At 33.9% G+C, this 10,029-nt stretch overlaps 2 protein-coding genes across 2 annotated transcripts; one reads left to right on the top strand and one right to left on the bottom strand.

Annotated features, from left to right (window-relative positions):
- The first annotated feature begins 4,173 nt into the window (after window positions 1-4,173).
- Window positions 4,174-6,657, top strand: LOC111378753 (homeobox-leucine zipper protein PROTODERMAL FACTOR 2-like). The gene is made up of 7 exons (XM_023001990.1): window positions 4,174-4,701; window positions 4,887-4,988; window positions 5,173-5,373; window positions 5,467-5,614; window positions 5,732-5,997; window positions 6,091-6,186; window positions 6,259-6,657. The coding sequence occupies exons 1-7, from the start codon at window positions 4,270-4,272 to the stop codon at window positions 6,580-6,582; spliced, it is 1,569 nt and encodes a 522-aa protein (XP_022857758.1). The 5' UTR covers window positions 4,174-4,269; the 3' UTR covers window positions 6,583-6,657.
- Window positions 6,658-7,955: 1,298 nt separating this feature from the next.
- On the bottom strand, window positions 7,956-9,595 carry LOC111378749 (probable serine/threonine-protein kinase PBL23). Its single transcript, XM_023001987.1, has 5 exons — window positions 9,568-9,595; window positions 9,310-9,500; window positions 8,993-9,182; window positions 8,502-8,893; window positions 7,956-8,401 (listed from the first exon to the last, which is right to left on the bottom strand). The coding sequence occupies exons 1-5, from the start codon at window positions 9,593-9,595 to the stop codon at window positions 8,195-8,197; spliced, it is 1,008 nt and encodes a 335-aa protein (XP_022857755.1). The 3' UTR covers window positions 7,956-8,194.
- Window positions 9,596-10,029: the final 434 nt, after the last annotated feature.

The following is a 10,029-nucleotide window of genomic DNA, read 5'->3' as shown; positions in this document are numbered from 1 at the left end:
CTCTATTTATTTGAGGTCAACATGTTCATTGATATCTTCGACTTTATCGAATGCATCATTGTATAGTCTAAATTTGTAAATACATTTTCTCTTGTAAATAATTCTGTGAGACAAATTAATTAGCCGGCAATTGACCTAATTAATTATTACTTAATAAAAGCTTAAACAAGAATAAACATGGAGAAAGTGACTATCTATCAAGTCTGACGTGATGGATCTCAAAGAGTCAGCAGTTTTTTTTTTTTTTTTTTTTTTATGTTTTTTCTCCAGAATTTAGGTAAATTAATTATTGTGATATACTGTTCAAAGGTCTGCTCTTAATTGTGGACTGTTCTTTCTCTTATTAAAAAATTGGCAATTTCAGGCTTCAATTATTGATAAACATGGGCGGCTATGATTAACTTGATGTTTAATTTGCATTGGGGATATGATGTGATTTTGCATACCGGATAGGATAAAATGAATATAGCTGGATTTTTCTACATAATAATATATTGTTAAAATCGATCCCCATAATGTGTTAAAATCGATGTTCAATTTCACATCAAATCAACTGAAGGCATATATAGCATAGGGCTGGTTTTGTACACTATGGTGGTGCAAATTGAAGGTTCAGGGAATAAAAATAGCTGCGAAAGAGTTATCAAAGTTATTTCGAGATTTTAGCTTCTGTTTAGTTTGGATAAAAATAAGATTATTAGTAGAATTTGATTAAAAAGTGAGAGAGAGAACATGATGAAATGTGTGATTGAATAATGGATAAAATTTATTTCATAAAATGTATGGATGAAAATGAATTTTTTTTAAAAAAAAATTAAAAATTGGGATAAAACATGGACTTAAGAGTACAAAGAAACTGTAAAGAGTGTGTAATTTGTGCTTATAAGTTGGATACTTTATTTAAAGGGAGATACTATATGTATCAAATCATTTACCAAATGGATGATCGAATTGACAAGTGTCGCGTCCTTATTGGAGTGGATAGGCGCTCCTCCAACAAGGGGCGCCATTTGTCAATTTGATAAAAAATTAGGTAAGACATTTGGTACAGATGGATTAATTCTTATTTAAATATCTTTCATCAATTTGTAGTTCCTTATTTGATTAACTCAATGAATTCAAAGTAAAAATATTGAACATTATTTTTAGTGAATTTAACATTGGTGACTATAAATTTAGTCTGGTGTAAGTTGAGATACCTGGATATCAAAAAAAACAAAAAAAACAAAAAACAAAAAACCATGAGTGTTAAGTAAATGTGATGAGTGATCAAATAGAAATGACCTCATGGAATAATTTTCCTGCCGTTAAAATAGGGATGGCAAAAAATCCAATCAACCAAGATCCACAATCCCCAGATTCGAAGGTTGGCAGGGCGAGTATCGACCCATTGTGTCCTATTTAGTATTATTTTAGAAAAAATTCAAAGATAAACATAAAAAAAAAATTATAAATATTAAGGAATAGAGATACATGATAGCAAATTTTTCTATTACTAATTGTCGTAAGTATCTATGTTCAACTCGATATAACTACAAGAGTAAATAAGATTTTATGTAACGAGAAGTTGAAATTTTTGAAAAAGACAACCTAACTTTTTCAGATTTCATATTTAAGTTTTGCAAATTAGGGATTTCCCAAAAATTTAAGCTCGAAGTCATTACTTATATTATATATAGCACTTCCAGCCAAACCAAATTAATTTATCCGAGTTAGGCTTGTCATCGAAGGATTTTAGTAAAATCAGAAGAATTAGGGGCTTGGGTTTATTAAGGGATAAAAATCTCACATCAGTTAAATACTGAAATATTGACCAACTTAAAAAGATCTTGAACTACTCCTCTTAACAAGGTTGACCTTATTAAGATGGACCACAAATCTTCACATGGTATTAGAGCTCAATAAGCTCCAACAAACTATTCGATCCAATTAAGTTTTAAAAATGAGCACACAGATTTCAAAATTGGTCTGCTCAAAAAAGAACCGCCATCTTCCGGAGGCATAAGGGAATAAATCTCATATCGGTTAAATATCGAAATATTGACCAATTTAAATAGATTTTGGACAACTCCTCTTAAAAATGTTGACCTTATTAAGATGAACCCCAAATCTTAATAAGGTGTCAGAGCAGGTGTCAGACCAGATTCAATTTTGAAGAAATCAATCCTTGAATTTCATTTCCGACGGCCAAACATTTTTCGCTTTTCAAAATCTGTACTGCATCTTAACTAAGGGTCTCGTTCTATTTAGTTTGGCTAAAAGTAATATTATTAGTAGATTTTGATGAGAGAGAGAGAGAGAGAGAGAGAGAGAGAGAGAGAGAGAACATGATGAGATGTGTGATTGAATAATGGATAAAATTTGTTTCATAAAATGTATGGATGAAAATGAGGTTTAAAAAAAAGTTAAAAATTGGGATAAAATATGGACTTAATAGTATAAAGAAACTGTTAAGTCTGTGTTTGTCAATCATTCTACTACATTATTTTTTCTACCGTAATCATTTTCAATCAAACATTCTTCATTAAAATAATATTACACATAAATTAAAAAAATTTCCTTTGTTTTTAACCACACATTTCAACAACAATCAATATTTCATAATATACTTTTTGAAATTAATGGGGGCACAAACAGGCCTAAAAGTGTGTATGGTGAGGCTACTTTTTAATTTGTGCTTATAAGTTGGATACTTTATTTCAATATCTTTCGTCAATTTGTAGTTCCGTATTTGATTAATTCAATGAATTCAAAGAAAAAATATTGAATATTATTTTTTTATTAAGTTTAAAATTGAGTGACTATAAATTATTCACATCTTAGAATATTAACTCAATGCACCCCTCATCCCCCATAGAAAAAAAGAAATAAGGAAAAAAAAAAAAACACATGAGTGTTAAGTAAATGTGATGAGTAATCAAATGGAGATGACCTCATGGAATGATTTTCTTGCTGTTAAAATAGGGATGGCAAAAAATCCAATCAACCAAGATCCACAAGCCCCAGATTCGAAGGTTGGCAGGGCGAGTATCGCCATTGTGTCCTATTTAGTATTATTTTAGAAAAAAATTCAAAGATAAAAATAAAAAAAAGATTATGAATATTAAGGAATAGAGATAGATGATAGCGAATTCGTCTATTACTAATTTTCGCAAGTATCTATGTCCAATTCGATATAACTACAAGAGTAAATTAGATTTTATGTAACGAGAAGTTGAAATTTTTGGAAAAGACAACACGGCTTTTTCAGATTTCAGATTTTAGTTTTGCAACTTAAGAATTTTCCAAAATTTTAAGCTCGAAGTCATTACTCATTATATATAGCACTTCCAGCCATACCAAATTAATTTATCCAAGTTCGGCTTGTCATAGAAGGATGTTGGTAAAATCAGAAGAATTAGGGGCTTTGGTTTGTCAAGTGACATGATTTATTTAATTTTTCGCCTATTCTTAGAGCATCGGTCGATCCTAGAAATGGTGACAGCAGCTCGAGGAGTTTACGGCTGAACATGTTATACATACAATTTTCTCCAACAAGTTAAATAATGATAATAAATAAATAAAGAACTAGTATAGTTACAATAATTAAACAAAAATACATATGATATTGTAATTATTCAGAATTAAAGGCTGCATATAATTATGAAATTCAGAACGTAAGATTAGGCAGGTAGCTAGTTCAAACTGAAAGTACCTACACAGACGCCGTTTCGACCTCGAAATGCATCCACGCCTGCAACTTATTATTTTTTTTTTTCTTTTAGTTAATATACTCTTTTCCGAGTTCTGATAATGTCTAAAGTGACGCTGGATCAGTTTCAGAAATGCCCAGATCTTGAAAATCAAAGTTCGATAAGTTTTCTTTTGGTGTTCAATTCTCACTTTTTAGGGTTAATGCATGTCTACGTAAACAGGTTTTATATGAAAAAAGCTCTAGGATTTGAAAGCATGAAAATATCCCTGAATTTTAAAGTTAAAATTCATCTGAATTTTTCCCGGAAAATCAATTAGTGTCCGTAGTTTTCAGTTCGAGGAAATTGGGTAATAAATTTTGTTATCGATCAGCTTCTGTGGCCAATTGATCTTTAATTAGTTAGTTTATTAATGTATAACTTCTCTCTTTCATTTCTTTAAGATTAATTATCATTCTTTTTACTGTTTTTGCAGATGATTAATTTGCAATGAATAAATTTTGAGTACGTTGTTTGCGAATTTTAAGCAGTTCGTAGTCTTAATACCCTCGAATCTTCCAATTTCTCCTTAGCTAGAATGGATGTTTTACTTCAAAATGGCAATATAAATACTATCCAACGTGCGAGTGATCTCCTTATGTCGGTCTCAGTTTGTGCTGAGACACACAAGGAAAAAATAATCTGTCAATCTTTGGCAGCAAGTGAAGAGCTAAAGAAAATGGCGCAAGAACGAGAACCCTTATGGGTTTTTGATCTAGACAGGAGTCTCGAGGTTCTGAATTTCACCGAGTACAACCGAAGATTTTCATCGCTCGATCCAACTTTGGAGGAGATAATCAGAGTGATTACAATGGGTGGAGGGCCTGAAGAGCTTCCAAACTTCAATGAAAATGTAGAAATTATTCAAACTGAAAGTGGATCCACACAGCCCTGTGAATCTGAAGCATCCAGGGCAATTGGGGTTGTTTCCAGCAATCCAGTTGGTCTTGTGAATATGTTCATGGATGTGGTGAGTTTTCTTTCTTTTCTTTTCTTTTTTTTTTTCCTGTATATAAAAGGATAGGATACGCTCTGCAAGATGGTCCCTTGTTCGAGAACACTAATATTGGAATAAAATTGCTCGTTTAAGGTTTTAAGTGATGTGGGATTTTACCTTTGACAATGTATACATATCTTTCTTTTCTTTTATATCAGAATGAGTGGTCGAGAATTTTCTCCAATATAGTATCGAAGGCCCAAAATCTTGGAGTTATATTGAAAGGACAGCAGGAAGACCCTGATGGAGTTCTACAAGTGGTATTCAAACGTTTGGATCAAAATTCGGAGATTCTGGTGCTAATATAATACAGACATATTTGATACGTTGGACAAGACATCAAGGAAGACAAAGGTCTTCAATCTAGCCTTGTGTCTAGTCGAGCGTACCGAATATGTCTTACACATTTTTGTTTTCAATATGCTAAGAGAGAACCATTGTCAGATGGTGGCAGAGTTTCATTTTCCTTCTCCACTTGTTCCGAGTCGAGAGATGTATTTTGCAAGGTGCTGTAGGCAGCTGGATTTTGACACTTGGATAGTAGCCGATGTTTCTTTGGAGAATATTTTTCCAAACCCAGCAGTAAAATGTCAAAGAAGGCCATCAGGCTGTTTAATTCAAGCATTTCAAGAAGGATTGTCCATGGTAATTAATGAAAATCCTTTTCAAATATTGACAGGGACAAACAAACAAATTTTTTCCTCTAACTAATGTTTGTGTTGATCCTAAACTCCCTAGGTTACTTGGGTGGAACACAATGCAGTATGTAATAATCTGGTTCATGATATGTTTGTTAAACCCGTCTTTGCATTCGGCGCAAAGCGCTGGATTTCATCATTAGAGAGGCAATGTGACAGAAATGCAACATTATTAATCCATAACAAAGGTACTGATTTTATCCTTTGTTCTCGAGAATCTGTATGTCCCTTATTTTGCTTCTTTTTCTCTCTCTTTTTACAGCCTAAGTTAGCGCAGTATTTGTTTGTGTATTTTCACTAGCCAGGGCTTGGAACATCAGGGAACAGTCTATTGAATTTGGCAGAAAGAATGGTTAGAAGCTTTAATGCCAATATTTGCTCAAACCAAGAAAATAAATGGAGACAAGTACCTATAGAAGGTGCACAAGACACCCTAATCAAAACAAGCCTTAACATTGATAAGCCAGGTGTACCTTGTGGCGTCTCAGTAACCATTGCAACTTCGTTACATCTCCAAGTTCGACAGAGTGACGTGTTCCACTTTTTTCGCTGTGAGCAAAATCGAAACAAGGTACATATTTAGCATTAGGCTTATGAATAATTTAGATAAATGAGTACAGAATTAAGCAGATTGATTAATGATTAGTACATTTTTATGTACTAGTGGGATATACTTTCCTATGGCTTGACAATTCGAGACATTACATGCATTTCTTCTGCTCGCAACTCAACAGATTGCATATCAGTGGCTCTAGTGGAGGTAAGTCGTAACATATTTGCAAAATACTCTGAATCACATATACATTCGTAAAGAAATGCTCAATTTTTGCAGCCAACTGAAAACAGAAATGCAGTTGCATACTTGCACGAAAGTTTCTACGATTCAACAGGCTACTATGTAGTATACGCGCCAATTGACATCTCTGCAATGGACCATATTATGGAAGGCAAAAATTCAGATAATGTTTCAATATTAGGCTCAGGATTTGCAGTCCTCCCTGGAAGAACTGATAGGGAAAGTATACTCACTATTGGATTTCAGATTATGGATGAAGAGCTAACGACACCAGAGTACCTGCCGCCACAATCAGTGTTAACAGCACACAGACTTATGAAAGAAACTACTTCTCTTATTAAGGCTGCAATCATATCCTAGATTTGATATTTTTTCACGAACATCCCTAGTTTGAACATTGTTTACGATTTAGGGTTTAGGGCTCAAGAAGTTCGATTTATTTATTTTGTTGGCAACTGACAAATAAATTTTTTTTCACCATTGTTTCTCCCTCACATGGGGCACTCCAAATCTATTCAACAAAAAGCCAGTTTCATCAAGGAAAAATTACAATTTATGGTATCTTCGTCTTTTACGAATGGGTCTTCAACACATTTAGCCCTCTAACATTGTCTTGCACATGTTATCTTAACAGAAATATGGACCATTTCATCATTTGGACTAATTTTATAACTTGGTTTTAGGGATAGTTGGTGCAAAACCCTCCTACATCTGCCAAATTATACGGAATAAACCTTTTCTTTTTCTTTTTCTCCATAAAGCCTTGTGAATAATGAATTTACCCTCCTATGTAAATAAACAAACAAATAAATAAATAAAGAATTAATTGCAGTACCTCTTAGACCAATGGTGCTTGTAAACACAATGTTCTTGTAGAAAATTCATTTGTACGTGGAATATATTTGTTCAACATATTATCTGAAAAAAGATCATTGACGAACTCACAGGATTTGGATGGTATAAAGGATGAATTTACAATTGATATCAGGTCAGCATCCACTAATTAACTCAGAATGAAGGAGTTAAGAAGCACAGTTTTTGTGGTCGAAAGCGTGAAATTATTTTGTACCTCTTGGCTCTTCTTTAGCAATAAAGTCGTATAACTTGCATAGTGTAGAGTTTAAAGTGTAGTATACAAAAGACTATTACAACTACAATGCGGAAAATATAAACTCTCTAAGCGTAAAAACCAACCAAACGACCAAAAACTTCTTCAACACCACCAATAGAGTCTCCTATGATGTTAAGCTCAGATTTGTGTCACACCAGATCATACACCATCGTTCACGGAAATGACAATGGATATACCAAGAAAATATCCACCGAAAGCTACCAAGAATTTCGCTGGAGATATAGAATGTTCCCACTTGGTTATCTCTCATTTTTTTTCTCTCTCCAATGTTATGCCAAATCTAAAAAGAAGAGAATTGAAAAGTCTTGTAATTATAGAGTCAATCCATTTGAATTCAAAATTCAAATATTGTACTATGGTCAAATAGAAAGTGATAACAATGGTATATGATAATTGACCACAAGATTAAATCTAACCATTGAATTTAATCTATGGTCCATATTATTCCTATACTAACACAATCTACTTCACACTCTCTAGACCAATCAACTTACCCGAACTATAGGGTGTGATCCACCTTACACATAGGTTTCCACTTTTGTTAATTATTACTCTCGCAAGTAGGAATTACGGCTTGATAATGACAAAGAAATGCCATATTCTACTCCAAAATCTTATCCGATACTCCTTAATATGCACTATAATATATACAAAACAAAAAACTTTACAAAATATTCTATAAACTTTTCAATAAACTGGTCTTGTGTTCATTGAAATCGGGTTGGATATCCAACAACAGAATCAGATGATTTCATTTATACAATTTTCATGTCTTTCTAATAATCATCTGGTGTATTATTTCCAGTATTTTTTGCAGATGATTCTTGTGCTTCTTCTTCTTCATTTTTCAGCTTGGCTCTTGCCTACAGATAGATAGTCTAAAGCAGTTACAATGTCGCCGATCAAAGGCCTTGTAGAAGCTTCTTCTTGGAGACACATAGCCGCAACCACAAGAGCTTGAGAGAGTGCCTTTTCTGGGTAGTTACCCTCGAGCAATGGATCCGCCATCAAATGGAACTTTTTCTTGTCTTTGAACAAAGGTTGTGCCTGCCATTTACGGTATATAGAAACATTAATCTCTCAGGAATATTTTTAACACCGACATTTTCGAGTTGTTATTGAGAAGTCTTGAGATTTTCTAACGTACCCAAGTAATTAAGTTTTTCTCTTCACTCGGTCTTGAATTGTCAATGACTCTCCGACCTGTGATTAACTCCAAAAACACGACCCCAAAGCTGTACACATCTGACTTTGTAGTCAACTTACCTGTGGATGCATACTCGGGTGCACAATAACCATAGGTTCCCATCACCCGGGTAGAAACATGTGTTTTGTCACCAGTAGGACCTAACTTGGCAAGGCCAAAATCAGAAAGTCTCGGGTTAAAGCTCTCGTCTAAAAGTATATTGGATGCTTTAAAATCTCTGTAAATCACTGGAGGATTAGCTGTCTCGTGCAAATATTCAAGTCCTTTTGCTGCTCCTGCTGCAACTTTTATCCTCGTGTTCCAATCAAGCGGCTTTTTGTCCGGACCTATATCTGGAAAGAAAAGATGGGCTAATCAGCATTTTTACATGTAAAATGAACAGACAAGTCTTTGATGAGTCGAGATAGCATCGGAAAAGTTGTCGGACATACTTAGGAGATGATCCTCGAGTGAACCATTGGCCATGTACTCGTAAACTAGTATTCTCTGGTCACCATCTGAACAATAGCCTACTAAATTTACAAGGTTAGGGTGGTGAAGAAGACTCAAAATCAGAACTTCCACGAGGAATTCACGATTTCCTTGGAACCCATTTCTGTCAAGTTGCTTGACTGCAACATCCTGTTAAATGTCAACACGAGAGAAATGGAAAAGAAATGTTAAAAATGGAGCATTTTATTATGCAACTGTGTTAAGTTTAGAAGACGATGAGAATGAAAGTAATAAATGGCAAGGATGGCCGAATTACTATATTTTTGCTTTCGATATGACCCTTGTACACCCTCCCAAAACCGCCTTCACCTATCAAAGTCTCGGTGTTGAAGCCTTGTGTAGCAACACTCAACTCATGAAACGTAAAAATCTGAGCAGAAATATTCCCCTTTCCGAGTTTTTCTATTTCTTCGGTTATATACCTTCTCCTGCTACTATCTGCATTTCCTATAATAAATCAGTTCTATACATCTTAAAGAAGGTTGAAGTAATACGAAAAATTGGTTCAACTCACTAGCAATATTGTTATGAAAACCAAGCATTTTGGTCTTAAATTTTGGTATTCAAATAAAACATAAGAGTAAGTTTGGAAATTTGAGATGAATTTTCCTCCGCTTAGCCTTATCCCATCTTATTTGGTCAAATACCTAATGACAGACTCGTCTATTCCTTTTATAAAGGTATTTATAACCAAGTTCTTAGATATCAGTATTGATGATAGTGACGATATCAATGAAATTCACAACCATGGGCTTCTACCTCCACGTGGCATTGCTCCATCAGGCGTTCGCCCCATTGTGGAAAATTCCCAAACGCTGCTGATAGGAGTTAGAATTGCTATCCATATGAATGTGCTAAATATAGATTTGATGCTAGAAAACGCCTATTTTATCTATCATTCTTCAATTCAAATTAGCAAGAGTAATGTCACCTTGCATTAAACATTTTGCAATCGGATTCATTTCCTAACACTGTA

Source organism: Olea europaea, unplaced genomic scaffold, assembly GCF_002742605.1.
Source record: "Olea europaea var. sylvestris unplaced genomic scaffold, O_europaea_v1 scaffold1867, whole genome shotgun sequence".
NCBI classification, from domain to species: Eukaryota; Viridiplantae; Streptophyta; class Magnoliopsida; order Lamiales; family Oleaceae; genus Olea; species Olea europaea.
The sequence above is the reverse complement of the archived record's forward strand: the minus strand, read 5'-3'. Positions and strand labels throughout refer to the sequence as shown.

Coding starts and splice junctions, on each gene's coding strand:
- LOC111378749 (XM_023001987.1), bottom strand. CDS start 9,595: ATGCTTGGTTTTCATAACAATATTGCTA. Junction 9,501..9,567: donor TTTTCATAACAATATTGCTA/GTGAGTTGAACC, acceptor GATTTATTATAG/GAAATGCAGATAGTAGCAGG. Junction 8,894..8,992: donor ACTCGAGGATCATCTCCTAA/GTATGTCCGACA, acceptor TTTTCTTTCCAG/ATATAGGTCCGGACAAAAAG.
- LOC111378753 (XM_023001990.1), top strand. CDS start 4,270: ATGGATGTTTTACTTCAAAATGGCAATATAAATACTATCCAACGTGCG. Junction 4,702..4,886: donor TGAATATGTTCATGGATGTG/GTGAGTTTTCTT, acceptor CTTTTATATCAG/AATGAGTGGTCGAGAATTTT. Junction 5,998..6,090: donor GTGAGCAAAATCGAAACAAG/GTACATATTTAG, acceptor TTTATGTACTAG/TGGGATATACTTTCCTATGG.